The sequence below is a fragment of the Panthera leo genome, chromosome A1 (assembly GCF_018350215.1).
Source record: "Panthera leo isolate Ple1 chromosome A1, P.leo_Ple1_pat1.1, whole genome shotgun sequence".
Classification (NCBI taxonomy): domain Eukaryota; kingdom Metazoa; phylum Chordata; class Mammalia; order Carnivora; family Felidae; genus Panthera; species Panthera leo.
The window spans coordinates 88,543,904-88,563,541 of record NC_056679.1 but is presented as its reverse complement, the minus strand read 5'-3'; the positions used below and the strand labels follow the sequence as shown (position 1 = coordinate 88,563,541).

At 52.4% G+C, this 19,638-nt stretch overlaps 1 protein-coding gene across 4 annotated transcripts in view; it reads left to right on the top strand.

Moving 5' to 3' along the window:
* Positions 1-19,638, top strand: part of SNAP47 (synaptosome associated protein 47) — a 50,958-nt gene that overhangs the window by 346 nt on the left and 30,974 nt on the right. For all 4 annotated transcript variants that reach the window (XM_042931811.1, XM_042931787.1, XM_042931794.1 and 1 more), the window contains exon 2: positions 7,478-8,004. In XM_042931811.1, the coding sequence (XP_042787745.1) occupies positions 7,520-8,004 (485 nt within the window). In that variant the 5' untranslated portion in view covers positions 7,478-7,519. The remainder of the gene's footprint in view (positions 1-7,477; positions 8,005-19,638) is intronic.

Sequence of the window (19,638 nt, the reverse complement as noted above, 5' to 3'; positions counted from 1 at the left end):
CCTGGAGGGGATGCTGGGGGTCTGAGGGTGATAGGGACCTGGAGGGGATGCTGGGAACCTGGAGGGGATGTTGGGGGGCCTGGAAGGGATTCTGGGGGACCTGGAAGGGATGCTGGGGGCCCAGAGGGTGAGGATCTGGAGGGGATGCTGGGAGCCCAGGGGGTTGATGGGCCCTGGATGGGATGCTGGGTACCTGGAAGGGATGCTGGGGGACCGGGAAGGCATGCTGGGTACCTAGAAGGGATGCAGGAGCCCAGGGAGTGATGGAGACCAGGAGGGGACGTTGGGGGCCCCGGGGGGATAATAGGGGCCTGAAGGGGATGCTGGGAACCTGGAGGGGGTGATGGGGACCTGGACAGGATTCTGGGGGCCCAGGGTGTAATGACCTGGAGGAGATGCAGGGCCTAGGGAGTGATGGGGACGTGTAGGGGATGCTGGGGGCCCAGGAAGTAATGGCCTGGCGAGGATGCGGGGCCCAGGGGTGATGGGGGCCTGGAGGGGATGCTGGGGCTCAGGGGGTGATGGGAACCTGGATAGGTTGTTGGGGGCCCAGGAGATAATGGCCTGGAGGGGATGTGGGGCCCAGGGGGTGATGGCCTGGAGGGGATGCTGGGGACCCAGGGGGGTAATGGCCTGGAGGAGGTGCTGGGGGCTCAGGGGGTGATGGGGACCTGGATAGGTTGCTGGGGGCCCAGGAGGTAATGGCCTGGTGAGGATGCAGGGTCCAACGGTGATGGGGGCCTGGAGGGGATGCTGGGGCTCAGGGGGTGATGGGGACCTGGATAGGTTGTTGGGGGCCCAGGAGGTAATGGCCTGGAGGGGATGTAGGGCCCAGGGGGTGATGGGGACCTGGGTGGGATGCTGGGGCCCAGGGGTGATGGGGGACTGGAGGGGATGCTGGGGCTCAGGGGGTAATGGGGACCTGGATAGAATGCTGGGGCCCAGGAGGCTAATGGCCTGGAGGGGATGTGGGGCCCAGGGGGTGATGGGGACCTGGGTGGGATGCTGGGGACCCAGACGGTGAGGACCTGGACGGGATGCTGGAGGCCCAAGGGGTGATGGAGGCCTGGATGGGATGCTGGGGGCCCAGGGGGTGATGGGGGCCTGGACGGGATGCTGCGGCCCAGGGGGTGATGGTGACCTGGATGGGATGCTGGGGGCCCAGAGAGTGAGGACCTAGATGGGATGCTGGAGGCCCAAGGGGTGATGGAGGCCTGGATGGGATACTGGGAGCCCAGGGGTTGATCAGGCCCAGGGGGTGATGGAGGCCTGGATGGGATGCTGGGGGTCCAGGGGGTGATGGAATCCTGGATGGGATGCTGGGGGCCCAGGGGGTAATGGCCTGGAGGGGATGCTGGGGGTCCAGGGGGTGATGGAATCCTGGATGGGATGCTGGGGGCCCAGGGGGTAATGGCCTGGAGGGGATGCTGGGAGCCCAGGGGGTGATGGAGTCCTGGATGGGATGCTGGGGGCCTAGGGAGTAATGACCTGGAGGGGATACCGGAGGCCCGGGGGGTGATGGGGGCCTGGACAGGATGCTGGGGGCCAGGAGGGAATCCTGGGACCCATTGGGATGGTGAGGGCCGGGAGGGCATGATGGGGGAATAAGGTGCCTGAAATGGAAGTGTGGGGGATCAAGAGTGAGGATTTGAGGCTGCACACACCAGTAGGTCTGAGATGGAGGAACCTCTGAGTGGGGACGTGGGAAAGGGTGACAAGTTAGGGCCTTAGCATATTGGAGAAAGAAATGTTCTGTGAACACAAACCTACCCACATCAACATGGAAAGAAAGATTGTAGGTTTGTTACTATGTGAAGTTGGCAGATTACATGTACATAGAGAGTCTGCAAGAGAGTATAGAGTTGGGCAGAATGTGTGTCACACACGGTAAAAGCAGAAGAAAGGACAATTAGAGCTCTCATCTCCTTGAGGGAAAAGCAGATGCACTTCCTTGGTCTTTTGAACCTGGTGAGAAGTTTCTGATTCTGTTCTGCAGGTGTGTGTTTACAGCTCTGAGTTGGCAGCTGGTGACTGCCTTGTAAAATCTGGACGCTGGGTTTGTCTCATTCCTGCAGGAAGGAGACACTCTGTGTAAGGAGGAGGGACAGGTGCCTCTCTTTTATTAAATAAGGAAGATGCCACCCTGCTTACCTTTACAGGTGGGATACGGAGCTTCTGGGGATGTTGGGACTCTGAGCTTTGGAGGAGGGCTTGAGGGGGATTCTTCCCAAGTGACATGAAGCTTACCCAGAAGGAGAACAGGGAGGACCAGAAGTGGGGAAAGGAAGAGGAGGGGGGGCAGGAGGAGAATGAGCTGGGGTGAGTCTGAGTTCCGGGTAGAAGTGGGATCCACGGTGGGAGCTGAGAACACCGAGGAGGTGGGGCAGGTGGTAGACAGTGTTTGTGGCGAGTAGAGCAGTGTGAAGAGCTGTGTGCTTCTGTGTGTGCGGTGCCGGCTTCCCACTCGGCTTCATTGTGCCCTGAGGTCAGCATGTGGCCATCAGCAAGGACACCTGGGACCGTTCATGTGGGGGGAAAGAATCACCCATGGGGCGCCTGGGCAGCTCAGTCGGTTGAGCATCTGAGTATTGCTTTCAGCTCACGTCATGATCTCAGAGTTTGTAGGCTTGAGCCTGGTGTTGGGCTCTGTGCTGACAGTGTGGAGCCTGCTTGGAATTCTCTCCCTCTCTCTCTGCCCCCCTGCCCTGGTTGTGTGCATTCTCTCTCTCAAAATAAGAAAAAAAAAAAATCACTCTGATCTCATCCAGATAAGACTTAAAAAACTTTTTGATATAGAGCTATCCTTGCAGGTATGCATTTGTTCTTTAATTCTTTCTTCCTCTCCTTGTATGCACACGCACACGCACACACACACACACATACACCCACGGTCTGTTTCATATGTATGAAAAGTTACATGTGTAAGCTTATGCTGTCATTACCCTTTTGCAAAAATTTGACTGTGTACTGTCAAAATCTTGCCATCTGTTGGCTCCGTGGTCCTTAATTACTGGATTTCACTTGTGGCTGCAGACTTGGGAGGCAGTTGGGGATAGTGTGGGAAACAGAGTGTTTGTGATTGTTTGAAGATTTAGGAAATACGGCTTTAAGTTTGCGGCTTGGGAGAAATAAGACATTCAGATTGGTATCACCTGGGAAGAACCCCAGGATTCCAGTGTCTGAAGCTGTGAGGTTGCAACTAAGTTCCTAAGAAAGAGGAGGCTTTGGGCTAGCAGGTCCACACACTCCCCAGGTCTGATTGCACAACTGAGCCTGTAAGTCAGGGTAGGATTTTTGTGCTATTACCTGTAGTCCATGTGGTGGCCCTCTGGTGTGGTCAGTGTTGCCACCGCTGCACCAATGGGGCTGTGGCAGCAGGCGTGAGAGCAGGGCTGGGGCCAAAACATGGGCTGTGCCCCTCAAAGGCCCCCAGATGGCAGGCCTGGCATCACTGGGGAACTGTGGGAAGAGCACATTCCTGGGCCTGGGGCAGGGCACTGCTCCCAGCCTGAACGCAGCCCAGTGATGTACTGTGCACAGCCAGAGAGGAGGGCTGCAGGGGGAGTTTAAAAGTTAGCACTTGGTGGGAAATGCCGTGGGAATGAGGACAAATCCTCATTCTCTGCCTTCAGCGTTAGAGGGATGGTACACGCCCTGTGAATAGACCACGTTGTTGCAGCGGGACACCCCCAAACAGCACATGTGAACCTCTGGGTTGAAAGCACGAGCCTCTAAGGAGCAGGAGGTAAAGGTAATGGAAAAGGCGGCTGCCGGCGCCCAGAGACACTGCTCCCACTGTTCTGACTCCAGACCTGCTTGTGCCCAAGAGTCCTTGGAACTTGTGTAAAATGTCGCTGGTCCTGTTACTTTGGAAACTAACTAAAAATAGGGTGTTTACTTGATACTGAGTGTCAGTCCAGGGCACAGGTCTGATGTAAGCCCTGGGAGTTATCCATGCACAATAGCGTGTCTCATAAAGTGCCGAGCGTCGCACGCTGCACCCACATGCCCACTCATCTCTCCCCACGAGCATCCCCAGTTCTGCTGCTTTCCCAGGTCAGCACAGGTCCCCATGGGTTCCAGACGCAATAAGGACTCCAGGAGCTTAGCACAGATCAGAGACCCAGGTCAGGACCTGGAAGGAAGAAAGTCATCCATGGTGGATGCGGTCAATGTTGCCACATGAGGTGATTTGTAGTTCGCTCAGCAGGCATTTACCAGGGGCCGAGGTGTGCCAGCATTGTGCCCAAGGCACCCTCCTTGTGATGTTTGCCTTCTGTGGTGGGTAGACTGAGCCTGTCAGCATTAAGGATCATTCACAAGCTCCTCAGAGCTGTGGGCAGTGCTCTGGTCGGAGCTGTGGGCAGTGCTCTGATTGGAGCTATGGGCAGTGCTATGGTCGGTGCTGTGGTCAGGGTGGGCCCACTATGGCCCACTGGCCAAGCTTGGCAGCCACCTATTTTGTCCACGAGGACAGCCATGCCACTCTGTTGCTGTGGTGTCCTGGCTGCTTCCATCGGCAGAGCGGGGTGCTTGTGACAGTGACCAGTGCCCACGGAGTCCAGGGTATTTACTGTCTGGCCTTTGGTCAGAAGGCAAGGAGGCTGGTGTTGCTGCATAGGGTTGGGATCAAGGGCAGGAGAGGGAGGCCTGGCCTCTCAAGGGCACTGCTTCACACAGACTAGTGAGGGCCAGTGTGGGAGTGCTGTTCTCACTTGGGTCCTCCACATCTTCCCTGTCCACTCCGTCTGCCGGGGAAGAACCACGGGAACGTGAGGAAGGAGGGGTGCCGGCTGCGGGTTTCTCCTTTTGCTTCGTCCTTGGAATCGTCCTCAGAATCATCCACCCTGAGTGCTGCTCCCAGTAGGCAGTGAGGTTTCTCCTCCTCTGGACTGTTCTTTCCTCTTCCCTTGCTCTTCCCTGAGTGAATTCTAGCATATCTGAGAGGTGTAGTTGTCCTGGGGTCTTCAGTTATTTTACTGGCAAATGAACGGGCCCAGCAGGAGCCATAAAGTTGGTAGAGCGAGCTCCTGATGATGCAGTACCGGCCTCAGTCACTGTTTACAGAAGGCGTGCGTGGGCTCACGCGGTGCTCGTGGAGTGACTCCTGGGCCAGCAGCTGTGGTCGGGATTTACAGTGGGGCTCATGCAGTGCTCGTGGGGTGTCTCCTGGGCCGGCAGCTATGGTCAGGGATTTCCAGCGGGGCTCACACAGTGTCTATGTATGGACAGGGACTCCCTGTGGGCTGCACACTGTGGGGACTAGGGGCCGATTTGGGGGGGCTCCTGGCTGCTGGAGGACTAGGGTCAGGCTGGTCCCAGGTGCTGACCAGTACAGTGACAGGCTCCATGGCAGGGCTGAGGTGCCTGGCCTCCAACCTTAGTCTTGGGCTCAAAATCCCAAAATTATGTTAGTCATCCCTGGTTCTGAGAGTAGAGGCTTGTCTGCCATCCATGTTCCAGATGACAGCAGGGGCCTCGTGGAGGAAGGGCACTAGCAGGTCACCTGCAGAGGATATCACAGGTGTGTGCACCTGACTTTCCTGTCCTGCCAGAGTTCCAGGCTACCACCAGCGCTCTGTAGTCTGTTTTGTGTTTGGGTCAGTGTCAGGGGAGTGCCCTCTTGGTGGGGACAGAAGTCTGGTGAAGAGATGCTTGTTTTCCAGTTCCCACTGTCCGGCTGTGTCTGCTGCAGATGGTGACCTTGCTCACCATCCCAGCATGGCTGCAGGGCTGCTGGGAACGCTCACAGGTCATGCCCCTCGGGAGCATGACTCAGTTGTCTGTGCAGACAGTTGGGACCGTGGATGCCTGGGTCCCTCGTACTATGAGGTTGGCGTTTGTCAGGTGCACCTGTAGTGCTGAGGCTCCCCTGGTCTGGCACTCACCATGTGGCCAAGGAGATGGGCCTCCCAGGGGGCTGTGAGCAGGCCTCCAAGGGGACAGTGTCCTGTAATCCTGGCCAGGGGGCAGCAGATGGTGTCTCAATCAGGAGGGACAACCCTGCACCACTATGAGAAGAAGCGCCTGGGACAAAAGCTGGCATGAGATGCAGAGAATTACGTCCTGGAAGTTCCTGCCCCTGGTTTCTGTACCATCTCAGCTTCGATGGACTTTCCTGAGTCCCCTATCCGACACACTGGTTAACTAGGCCAGGACCACATCTGCCATCTGTGTCTGACGGTGTTCAATGAAGGCTGCTACCCACAGAACTGTGAGCAGTGGGGTGAGCTGGACAGACACATTCAGCCCCAGAGTGTTCCCTAAGTTGGGTTAGGAGCACAATGCTGTCCTTGCCCCAAGAGCTGGCCGTCACAGGAACCGGTGGCTGTCCTGCCGTGCCATCCTCCGATAAGACTTCCTTCCCATATGTCACCACACCTTCACCCATGAGCTGTGGAGTTTAGTCTGCGTTAGCTCAGTTTGTATTTGGTGGAGCATTGCCAACTCTCTGCTCACTGTGTTTCTCTGTAAGTGGGCAGCTCCGTGCAGTACACGTGGCTTTGTTGTCTTGTCCAGCCGTTCTGCTCTAGTCCAGGTCTTTAAGGTACAACTCAGTGAAGATGTTCACAGGGGTCCAGTGGACTGAGCTCCACGGGCCCAGGCCGAAGCCAGTGTTGTTTCCTCAGGGCCTGTGGCCTGTGGCCGGGATGCAGGGACTCCCTGTGTGTTGTTAAGAGATGATATTAGTTATTTGTTCTCCTTATTTCACAGGGAAGGCCATGTTGTGACTGCGAGGGGTGAAGACAGAGGGTAGCAGTAGAAGCCCATGGTACGGGGGACCCTTTCCCAGAAGTGAGCTGGACGAGGCATTCCCAAGCCCAACTCTGGCCAAGTCAGCATCACGTGCTTGTGGCCTGAGCTTGCATAAGGTCCTCTTCCTGTCCCGGCTTCAGTGCCTTATCTGTTCAGTGAGGGGCGGACTGTGTGTCCTTCAGGGGTTGTTCACATCTGCTGTTTGTGACTTTCCGCCCTTCGTTAGCAAATGCAAACTGTAGGTGTGAACAGTGCGCCCCTGCTGCTTGTAACTGTATGAAACTGTACGTGTACGTTTGTATGCATAGCCTGTCGATTATGTGGAGCTTCGTGAAGTTAGCGGGCCTTACAAGAAGGGAAAAGTTTTTCTGTGGGATTTTTTCTTTTATGGTATTAAGTCAGTTTCTGCACATTTCCAATGGAGAATGTTAGTACAGGAACTTGTCAGGAATGGGGGGGGGGGGTCATCACAGCCAAAACAGTGTATGCATGAGGGATCCTGGGGTGGCCGTTTCCAGGGGTTTCTGCCCTTCAGTCAGGTCCAGCCATGGACCCTGCTTCTGGTGGGGCGGGCCTGCATCTTGCTCACTCCGGGTGGAGGAAGACGGCTCTGCTCAGAGCCTGGCCGCCCCCTCTCCACCCCTGCCGTAGTGTCTCTGGTCCAGGTGTGATGATGTGCTGTAGCCTGCCCCACCCACTGATTTATCCCTCTCCTGCACAGGCAGAGTGGCCGAGGCCGTGGAGCAGACCCACCAGGAGCCAGATGAGCGGAGAGGTCTGCGTGCACACCTGGCCGTGCTCCTACTACTTAGAGCTGGACAAGCGATGGGTCCCTGGAAAGCTTTCCTTAACCTCCTGCTCCCTGAAGTTTGCGGCTGATGAGGCCCAGGAGACGCTGGTGAGTTTCCCGCTGTCTGGCATCACTGCGATCAAGAAGGAGGCTTCTCACTTCGTCTTCAGCTCCATCACTGTCCTGGAGAAGGACAACCGCAAGCACTGGTTCGGCTCCCTGCAGCCCAGTCGCAATGCCGCATTCAGTGTCATCGAGCATTTCTGGAGAGAGCTGCTGCTCTCCCAGCCGGAAGCACCGCTTCCTGCGACCAAGGGGAAGGAGCTGACTGGCCTCATGGCCTGTTCCCAGAAGCGCCTGGAGGACACGGCCAGAGTCCTCCACCATCAGGGCGAGCAGCTGGACAGCATCACCAGGGGCCTGAACAAGATGGAATCCGACCTGGACGTGGCTGACAGGTACACAGAGCCACGTAGCCCTGCCCTGTGTGTCTTCCCCACCATTCCCTGTGCGGTACATATGGGTCACCCCGCCAGGTGGGCTACAGTGGCACATTTGTGGGGGGAGGGCTCTGTTTCCAGTGTCTCAGGAAGACCACCTTATTCAGGCGCCTGTGAGGGAACAGGCCATGTGGCCGGGTGACTCGTGGAGGTCACATGCGGTCCACCGGCACATCTGTTGTGCACAGCCACGTAGCAGCAAGCCTGGGGCCACACTGAGGCGCTCCAGCTGCTCCCAAGCCTTCCATCGCAGGACCCCCCTCTGTTTCACATCAAGGACCCCACGTGGGTCATATGTGCCAATATTAATCTGTTTTTTATGAACTAAGATTCAAAAAATCACTTGTTTGTTCAAAAAGTGCAGTAATAAACCCACGACCTGGTAACATAAACAGCTCTGTGAATGAAAAATAGTTTTTGTAAAGCAGACACGCTTAGTGAGAGGGTAGCCTTGTTTGGGGTTTTGCTCCTCTCTTTCCCGCACAGTCCTGCCGCCCGCCTGCTTCTGCAGTCGCCTGCAGGTCATACTGTGTCCCGGGGCCTCTGGGTGCCCCTCACACGTCCGTGAGCACAGAGCTGAGTGCTGCCAGGTGCTGCTGTGAACACACTGGCTCCAGAAGGTCTCAGAGACAATGTTCTGCACTGTGCTGATTCTAAGATGAGTGCAGGACGAAGGAGATTTTAGCGTCTGCTGGGAACAGCCTCTCCCTGTGTCCCTGATGGCTGTCGGGGAACTCATGACCAGATGGCCTAGTGCTGGGCCCTGAGTCCAGGCCTGCGTGGCTGCTGCTGGTAGGGACCCTTGACTTGAGTGACCCCACTCTGCAGGCACCACCTGTTGCTGTCCTGGGACACTCCTGACTGCCTGCATGGTGTGGGAGGCGTGTGCTCGAGCTGCAGGGAACAGAGCCCCAAATCTTACCTTCAGAGGAGTGCTTGTGGGGGCACCTAGGGGGCTCAGTGTGTTAAGCAACCAGCTCTTGGTTTTGGCTCAGGTCATGATCTCGTGGTTTGTGAGTTCTAGCCCCATGTCGGGCTCTGTGCTGACAGCACGGAGCCTGCTTAGGATTCTCTCCCTCCCTCTCTCTCTGCCCATCCCCAGCTCATGCTCTGTCTCTATTTCTCAAAATAAGTAAACTGGGGAAAAAAAAAAAAAACAACCAAGTTGCAAGTAGATGTGTACAGCAGAATACCGTTTATTAGTAGTGGAGGACAAAGTACAGAGAGCACCCGAGCAGGGCGGGGGGAGGGCACACTGGGCCCCTGGGAAGGGCAAAGCAACCGCCTGGCGCTCCTGGCCACAGTCCTTGATGCACATCCATCGGTGCTGTTGTGGGGAGTCCCCAGGGAGCTCTCTGGTTGGTCCATGAGGTCTGGTTCCCCCTCAGTTCTAAAGTGTGTTCCTTTCAGATTCCTGTTGTCTAGTTGTCTGGCCTCTGATCTCATTCTGTGTCTTATCTTTTTGTTTTACTTTCTGTTTCTTGAAGTGTGTCTTCCTCCTACCCTTCCATCTCTGTGATGTTTTTAATTTCTCCGAGTTATTTATTAATCTCCAAACGTTCCTTCTGAATAGCAGCCTGTTGCTTCATGGGCACGCTGACCTCTGTGTCTTGGGGTTTTCTGGAGAGCCATGTGCGGAAAGGACTTGGGTGTGTGTCCCAGCTCAGGAGAGGAGTTTGCTCCCCTCCCCTGCTCCCAGCTCACCTCCCGCCCTTCAGCTGAACCACATGCAAGCTGGCCAGGCTCCCTGTCGCCAGCTCCCTCCTGACACACGGCTTAGACCTCCTGCTTGTGGGGTGAGGTAAGGCCCAGCTTCACAAACACGCCTGTTGTCGAGGTCCCTGGTACCCTCTGTCTCCACGTGTAGGTTCTTCGCCACAGACTGGGTCGTGTCCCAGCTTTGCCACCACTGCCTTTTCCCTTACTTTCCTGGATTCACAAAGTCTGTCTGGTTTCTAGGTTCTAAAATGTGGTTGCTGCCGTGTCTTCTCGTTGTCCTTGGGGAAAATATGTGTATTCGATTTGTCATCTCTGGTAGTGTGATTTATAATAAATATGGACTCGGCCCTTGTAACTGTTCCTGGCTCAGAGCTCCTAAAGCCCTTGGGTTTCCCAACTGAAGACGGCAATGAAGGTGTCACGGTGTTCATAACAAGTCCAAGTTCATGTTGTTGCGGTGACTTTGGAAAGCCCCTAGGGATGGCGGCTGGTGGCCTGTGGACCCCACCGTGGGACCAGAGAGTTGGAGGCTTCAGTCCTGCCCCTGACCTCTGGGGAGGGGAGACGGAATCGATTACCAGTGGGCAATGGATTAATCGATCATGTCTATACAATGAAGCCCCAGTGAAAACTCAGAGGGACGGTCTTGGGGTTGGGGGGGGGGCTTCCAGGCTGGGGAGCACATGGAGACGTGGGTAGAGTGACGTGCCTAGAGAGGCATGGAAGCTTCCCGCCCCTTCCCCAGTGCCTCACCCTGGGCGTCTCTTCCATCGGGCTATCCCTGAGTCATATCCTTTTGTAATAAACCACTAACCTAGCAAGTGAAACATTTCCCTGAGTTCTCTGAGCCCCTCCAGCACATTCATCAGACCCGAGGAGTGGCCGTGGGAACTTGTGATCTGTCACCTGTGGGTCAGAGCACAGGTGATGTCTGGACTTGGGGTTGGTGTCTGAAGTGGCGGTGGTCTTGTGGGGCTGAGCCTGTGAGGTCTGATGCTGACTCCATGTGGACAGGGCCAGAGTGGAGTCCATGTGGACGGGACCAGAGCTGAGTGAATGGCTTGGTGTGGGGATAAAACCACACACACACTGTAATTGTCAGAATCTGATCATCCTCTGACAATTTTTCAAACAGACATATCCTTGAGCATCCTTTTTTAGTGCACCAACCTACAATTACTTACAATTCTGTAAGTATCTGGTGCGGAGGAAGGAGGAAGAGATGCAGGGGCCGGTGCGGAGAAAGGGATGCAAGGAGCTGTGGCAGGGAGCCGGTACATAGTCCGTTGGCTCCAGCCCTCATGAGGATGCCTGAGTTTTCTGCTCACAGCTGCTTGCTCCATCCTGGAGCAGGTGCTGTCTGTGCAAAGTTCAGGTTTTCCTACCATCTTTGGACATTGTCCCATTTACAGTCATAGGGTAAAACAGACATAGTGCAAGTGCTTACTTCTCCATCCGTGTGGTCTTCTCCTTTGATTTGCCATTTTGTTGCCAGTTTCTGCCTTTTTCTGTGTCTGGGTCCATATTTCAACAGGAAATTGGGAAGAGCTATCTAAAGTGTGCTTTCTTCTCTGCTGTGTCAACCCATGAGCTCCTGTTATTTGCTTTTGATTCCTGCTAGGAAATGAGGGTAACGATGGACTAACTCGAAATATCTGAGCTATTGCTCTGTTTTACATGTTGTGTTCCTCTTCCTGAAGACTCAGTGGATGAACCAGAGAAGGACTGAGTCACAGAAACAGACCCTTCCACTCCCAACCACTGTGCTGCTTCCATGGGGCACCAGGCATCCTGAGTCCCCAGAAAGACTGCCCCTGTGCCCATCCTTCACATCTCCCTGTGTCCCACTGTCTCTCCAGCAGCCCATCGCCGGGGCTGGCGGACTGCTGGCCCCCAACACACCATCAAGAGTTGGCACCTTCAGACATTGGTGTGAGCACCCCTGTGGGCCTGACTGCTTGCATTCTTATTTTTGTGCTTTGTGATTCATTGTCCCCTCAGAGGTCTTTCCCGTGGGTGGGCCAGGCCGGGTACACTGTGGGGTCCTTGATTCTGCTGGAGGTGCCCTGTCACGGTGCTTGGTCTCTGTCCCACCATGGTCCCAGGTGGAAATAGCTGTGGTGCCTCCAGGGGTCCTCAGAGATGGTGGTGCCTCTTTGTCCTGGCCTGTGTCCGCCTCTGCCCACGCTTCTTCTCTGTCTCCTTCTCTGCTTCTCTCTATATTTGTGTGTGTGTGTGTGTGTGTGTGTGTGTGTGTGTGTGTGTGTCCGTCCTACAGGTTCTGTCTCTCTGGAGAACCTGACAGATAGGGAATCTGGTACTAAGACTGAAGGGTGATTTCTGAATGTGTTCTACAGTTTTGGGGATTAATAATCTGATTAGATTTAAGTCTAATAACTCTCATTTCCACGCACTAGTGCATGGCATGTAGCACTAGAGATATACAAAATATCTCTGCAGGACACTCCTAGTCAAATACTTTAAGAGGCAAGGATCCGAGTGACCACGTATTTGATGCTAATAGCATTTTTGTCAAACTGAGATTTGCTGGCTGCTCCCAACTCCACTGGACAAAGTGCAGAAAGGAAAGAATGAGCTCAGGGTAACACAGAGTGGCCTGAATGCCCTGTCTCTGCCCTGAAAGATGCCCTGAGTGCCTGTGGTTGCAGGGCCGGGGTTTCTTACCTTATTATTATATAAATCCTAGTTAGGTAACTAAAGTGTAATAACGGTTTCAGGAGTAGAATTCAGTGAATCATCGCTCACATGCAACACTCAGTGCTCATCCCAACAAATGCCCTCCTTAATGCCCATCTGCCCTACCTCCCCTCCAGCAACCCTCAGTTTGTTCTCTACTGTTAGGAGTCTCTGTGGTCTGTTTCCCTCTCTTCTCTTCCCTCCTTCCCATATGTTCATGTTTTATTTATTAATTCACATATGAGTGAAATCATGTGGTATTTGTCTTTCTCTGATGGACTCATTTTGCTTAGCATAATACATTCTAGCTCCACCCATGTCATTGCAAATGGCAAGATTTCACTCTTTTTTTTTAATTTTTTTTTTTTTTTACATTTATTTACTTTTGAGAAACAGAGTGAGACAAAGCGTGAGCAGGGGAGGGGCAGAGAGAGAAGGAGACACAGAATCTGAAGCAGGCTCCAGGCTCTAAGCAAGAGGTCAGCACAGAGCCTGATGCAGGGCTTGAACCCACGGACTGTGAGATCGTGACCTGAGCCGAAGTTAGACGCTCAACCAACTGAGCCACCCAGGCGCCCCAAGATTTCATTCTTTTTGATGGCTGAGTAATATTCCACTATGTATACACGTATGAATACATGTATATACTACTTTTTTATCCATTCATCAGCTGATGGATATTTGTGCTATTTCCACCAGAGTTTGGCTGTTGTTGATAATGCTGCTATAAACATTGGGGTGCATGTACCCCTTCGAATCAGCACTTTTGTATCCTTTGGATAAATATCTACTAGTGCAATTGCTGCGTCACAGGGTTGTTCTATTTTTAGTTTTTTGAGGAACCTCCACACTGTTTTCCAGAGTGGCTGCACCAGTTTGCATTCCCACCAACAGTGCAAGGAGGGTTCTCCTTTCTCCACATCCTCATCAACATCTGTTGTTTCCTGAGTTGTTGGTTTTGGCCATTCTGACAGGTATGAGGTGGTATCTCATCCTGGTTTTGATTTATATTTCCTTGATGATGAGTGAGTGATGTTGGGCCTTTTTTCATATATCTGTTGGCCATCTGGATGTCTTCTTTGGAAAGTGTCTGGTCATGTCTTCTGCCCATTTCTTAACTGGATTATTTGTTTTTTGGATGTTGTGTTTGATAAGTTCTTTATATATTTTGGATACTAACCCTTTATCTAATATTTCATTTGCAAACACCTTCTCCCATTCCATCAGTTGCCTTTTAGTTTTGCTGATTGTTTCCTTCACGTCCAGAAGCGTTTTATCTTGATGAGGTCCCAGTAGTTCATTTTTGCTTTTGTTTCCCTTGCCTCTGGAGACATGTCTAGTAAGAAGTTGCCATGGCCGAAGTTGCCATGGCCGAGGTCAAAGAGGTTGCTGCCTATGTTCTCCTCTAGGATTTTGATGATATTCTGTCTCACATTTGGGTCTTTCATCTATATGTTGAATTTATTTTTGTGTATGGTGTAAGTACGTGGTCCAGCTTCATTCTTCTGAGTGTTGCTGTACAATTTTCCTGGCACCATTTGCTGAAGAGACTGCCTTTTTCCATTGAATATTCTTCCCTGCTTTGTCGAAGATGACAAAGATGTCGAAGATCATATAGTTGTGAGTTCATTTCTGGGTTTTCTATTCTGTTCCATTCATCTATGTGTCTATTTTGTGCCAGTACCACACTGCCTTGATGATTACAGCTTTGTAACATAGCTTGAAGTCCAGAATCTTGATGCCTCCAGTTTTGTTTTTCTTGTTCAGATTGCTTTGGCTACTCGGGGTCTCTTGTGGATCCATACAAATTTTAGGATTGTTTGTTGTAGCTCTGTGAAGAATGCTGGTGTTATTTTGATTGGGATTGAATTGAACGCGTAGATTGCTTTGTGTAGTATGGACATTTTAACAATATTTGTTCTTCCAATCCATGAGCATGGAATGTCTTTCCATTTCTTTGTGTCTCTTCAATTTCTTTCATGAGTTTTCTATAGTTTTCAACATACAGATCTTTTACCTCTTTAGTTAGGTTTATTACTACTTATCTTATTGTTTTGGTGCAGGTGTAAATGGCATTGACTCTTGGTTTTCTTTTTCTGCTTCTTCATTATTGGTGTGTAGAAATGCAACCAATTTCTGTATGTTGATTTTATATCCTGTGACTTTGCTGAATTCATATAGTAGTTCTAGAAATTTTTTGGTGGAGTCTTTTGGGTTTTCTACATAGAATATCATGTCATCTGCAAATAGTGAAAGTTTGACTTCATCCTTACAGATTTGGATGCACTTTATTTCTTTTTGTTGTCTTATTGCTGAGGCTAAGACTTCCAGCACTATGTTAAGTAGTAATGGTGAAAGTGGACATTCCTGTCTTGTTCCTGATCATAGGGGAAAAGCTCTCAGTTTTCCCCATTGAGGATGATATTTATTAGCAGTGGTCTTTTGTATGTAGTCTTTATGAGATTGAGGTGTGTTCCCTCTGTCCCTACTTTGTTGAAGGTTTTTGTCAAGAATGGATGCTGTATTCTGTCAGATTCTTTTTCTGCATCTATTGAGAGGATCATATGGTTCTTATCCTTTCTTGTATTGATGTGTGTCACATTGATTGACTTGCAAATATTGAACCAGCAGGTCTGGGATTTCTAAAGACCAGATCTGAGTGTCGTCTGCGAGCACATTAATCACAGCACAAATTGAAACCCCAGCTTTGTGTGCTGTCTTCTGTTAAGCCTAGGATACTGATGAAGAAGAAACTGGATCCTGAAAAGTGGAAAGTGGACATATGGGAAAGTCCTGATTAAACTGGGGGCATTGAACCCCTCCATTCGAGTGAGTCTTTGTCGTCAGACACGTCCCTTCCACCGTCATCCTGCTTTGTTGGAAGAGTCTGTAACGGCCCCCCTGAGGTAACTGCCTTGCAGGTCTCCTGAAGAGACCCACCCCACCACCCTCCTTTGCTCCTAGATGAATTGTAGGCTCGGGTCACAGCAGATCCCAAAAGGTGAGGCACAAAGCGTGACCCTGAGGAAGATGTGACCCTGTGGAAGAGTTGCGTGAAGGTTCCAGTGTCCACAGACAGAAGGAAGTCCACAGGACATGCATGGGAATGGGTATCAAGGGTGGGGGACAGTGGTGGAAAGGACATCATTTACAGCAGAGGGCCTACAAAACAAGGGACTGGATTCAGTACTGTTGCTACCCGGGTTGGAGAGGGCTCCACCGATCCACTGGCGGGCGAGGCATTATGGAAGGTGACCTATGCTGGGTGAGGTTTGGAACGGTCGTATGGACTTACCATGTGAGACCCGCTCCCCACCCAGCCTGGCCCAGAGGGACACACTTGCCCCAGGACCATGAGAACCCTGTTTATGAGGAGGCCCCATATCCTTGAGGAGCTGTGTAACCACTCTTCTGTGTAGGCCAGAAAGGATGGTGGGCACTGCTGCCCCTGAGCTGGGACCCTCCCCGTGGCAGGGGTGATAGACTCCAGAGTGTCGGGCCGGGACCCTCCCTGTGGCAGGGGTGGTGGACTCCGGGGTGCTGGGCCGGGACCCTCCCCATGGCGGGGGTGATGGACTCCAGGGTTCCAGGGCCAGTTGGTGGCCTGCAGTCACTGAAGATACGTGGGATGGTCACCACAAGGGACAGCAGAGCAGAAGCAGCAGTCAGAGTGGTGTGAGTCCTAGAGACCTGTGGTGTTGGTTGGTTGGTCACGTGCCCCCAGGGAAGTAACAGATGGGCAGGCAGGGCCTTTGGTCCTTACCAGGGCTGTGTACACAGAAGGGCCCTGGGTCAAGTGAGTGAGCCTCTAACTTGAATTAGAAAGCAGTCATGGCCCCTGAATCATCTTCCAGACTTGAACCAGTTTCCAGATCCGAAACCCTTTGAAGGATGGGGACACGTCCCCCTTGAGGAGAAACCCTGGGATGCCACTATCTGTTGACACTATCATTTCTTGTGCCAGCCTTCCCCCCAGGGCCCTGTGGTGTCTAACCAGGGCGACTGAGCACTGGAGGCAGGAAGTCATCAGACTTTTAGGGACTAGGGGACACTGGATCTGACGCTGATGCTAGCAGACCCAAAACGGCCCTGTGGCCCACCAGTCAGAGGAGGGGCTTATTGGGCTCAGGGGATCCATGGAGTCTCAGATCAGGTCCGCCTCACAGTCACACAGTAGGCCTCTGAACCCAGCACATGGCTATTTTTCCCAGGCCTGGAGCATATAATCAGAATACACGCTCTCACTAGCTAGAGAACCCCACACCAGTTCCCTGACCTACATAGTGAGAGCTATTCTGGGGAAGCCACTGGAACTACCTAGAAGAGTGAACCATTCTTGCAGGGATTGCAGAGGTGCGTGTCCCCATCAAGGACCTGCAGGGTGCGCGGGCAGTGAGCCATGCACCATCTCCGCTCAGCGCACTCACTGGGCTGTGCAGGGAAAAGTTGGAGAAGAACAGTGGATTGTCCCAACTGTGACCAGGTCGTTCTCTTATGGCACTCGCTGTACCAGACACTTGAGCAAGTTAGCACATCATGTGGGACCTGGGGCGCAGCGTGTACTCTGGCAGACACTCTTTGTTCATGCTGTTAGGAGGGGCCACCAGAGCAGTTTGCTCCCCAGCAAACTGTGCAACGCTGTCCCGCCTCATGGCAACACCAGCTCTCCAGCCCCATGCCCGTTTCCGTCACAGGGACCTGGACTGTGTTTCCCTCCACAGGGTAGCACCCTGGTCTGTTACCTGGGTGATACCATGCCAACTGCATCGAGGGCGTAAAATTAGCAACTACTCAGGACACACTGCGAAGGCATGTCAGAGGGTGGGAAAGTAAATCTCCCAGAGAATCAGGGGTTTTCCACCTCAGTGAAATTTCTAGGGATCCAGTGGTGTGGGGCTCACCGAAGTGTCTTCTACCGTGAAGGACAGGTTTTTGCTTCTGGCTCTTTCTACAACCAAAAAGAAGACACTGCCTGGTGGTGAGCATTTTGGAAGCAACGTCCTCATTTGTGGTGCTACTCTGGCCCTTTTACCAAGTGACATGAAAAACTATTGGTCTTGAGTGGAACCCAAAGCAAGAAAGCTCTGCAGCAAGTCCAGGCTGCCATGTGGGCCACACGATTGAGCAGATCCAGTGGCACTTAAAGTGTCCGTGGTAGACAGGGGTGCTCTCCAGAGCCTGTGGGAGACCTCTGTAGGGAGTCACAGTGTATGCTGTTAGGATTTTGGAGCAAAGCCCTGCCATCCTGTGCAGATAACTTCTTTCTTTTTGAGAAACAGCTCTTGGCCTGCTACTGGGCCTTTGTAGAGACTGAACACTGGACCGTGGACCACCATGTTATCACACAATCTGAGCTGTTCTTCATGAAATGGGTGTTATTTGACCCAGCAAGCCATGACGTGGGCACGCATGGTGACCCTCCCCCCAGCCCCCGCATCCAACGATGGTGTGATGCAGGAGATCAGGGGCAAGCGGGCCCTGACAGCACGGGTTAGGCTGTATGAGGAATTAGCTCTCGTGCTACGGTGCCTGCTCCTACACCCCTGCCTTCTGCCCCCAGCCTGCACCTACGGCACAACCCATACCTGCTATCAGTTGACTGAGAATGAAAGCAGCAGGGCCTGGTTTACACTTACAGATGGTTCTGTACCATGTGCAGGCATCACCCAGAAATGGACAGAGGTGGAGGGAGATCCTTCCAGTGGCAGAACTTCAAGCCATGCACCTGGAGGTTCACCATGTTGGGAAGGCAGTCTCGTGCAGTCTTCTGACCCACTGTCAGCCCTGTTAGAATGGATCTGAGGGCTGGAGCACACAGCCTATGCCAGGCTTATCACCTAGTAGGAAAATAGCTTTCCCTGTTATAAGCTCAACTGGTACTCATTTGTTCTACTGAAGCACTCTGCCAGCTGTCAGAGTTCATATATCAGAGTCCACGGAGAGGGGGCAGTCCTTGAACTACAGCATTCAAAGGATGTGCATAAGCCTGTTGTCCTGCATCAGCTGCCAGGGGACCAGCGGCCACTACCAGAGCTGGTTCTGTTCTGCTCTTCTCTGCACTAGGAAAGCTGAGTATGGCATTGCTCTGTCCAGTGCTGGACTGTGTTGTGCTCCATGGTAACTCCGATACCAGGATGCTGTGGGCAAAAGTGTTTGAGTCCTCCCCTGAGATTGGTGACCAGTGTGTGGCACTCTGCTCAACAGGGTTCTTGGAAGGAGGAATGGCCAGATGCTCAGTTGCATGCTGATTGGCTGCAGCCAGTGGTTTGGCTGATGTTTAGGACTGGAAGAAACAAGAAACAGGACTGGAAACTTCATGACCAGGAGATCCAGGGCAGAAGTGTTGGATAGACTTCTCTGGTTGGGAAAAAAGGCAAAGATGTGCCTCACGTGAATGCTCACTGAAGGGTGTCTTCAGCAGAGGAGGATTGTAATAATCCAGTGGATAGGATGACCTGTGCCCTAGATACCCGTCGGTCTGTTTCCCCAGCACCTCCTGAAGTTACCCACTGAGCCCATGAACAAGGTGACAGGGATGGAAGCTATGATTGGGTCCAGCAGCACAGACTTCAGCTCACCAAGGCCAGCCTGACCACAGCCACCAACACCAAGTCTCCAATATGCCTCTAGTCTCCAGGGTATTCAGCCTGCTACTTGGTGGCTGGCTGATTATGTTGGACCATCTCTTACTGTGAATCCTTTGAACGTGGCTCCTCATTTCAAAATTCTGTTTTTCTCTTTGGGTTTCAACAGTTTGACTATAATGTATCTTGATGTGGCTCTTTTTAAGTTTATCCCCCTTGGAGTTTGTTGAGCTTCTTGAATGTGTACATTCATGTCTTTCATCAGATTTGGGAAGTTTTCAACCAATGTTTCCTCAAATTCATTTTCTGTCCCTTTCTCTCTCTTGTCCATCTGGGATTCCCATAATACATTTATGGATATGTTTGATGGTGTCCTTTGGGCTCTGATCATTTTTCTTCCTTTATTTTCCTTCCTTTCTGCTCCTCAGACTGGGTAATTTCAAAGGTATTACTTTCAAATTCACCCATTCTCTGTTCTCCCCTGTCAAATCTGCTGTTGAATCCCTCCGGCAAGTTTTTCATTTCAGTGATTGCACTTTTCAGCTCTAGAATTTGTTTCCTTCTCATAATTTCTTTTTACTAATATTCTTGT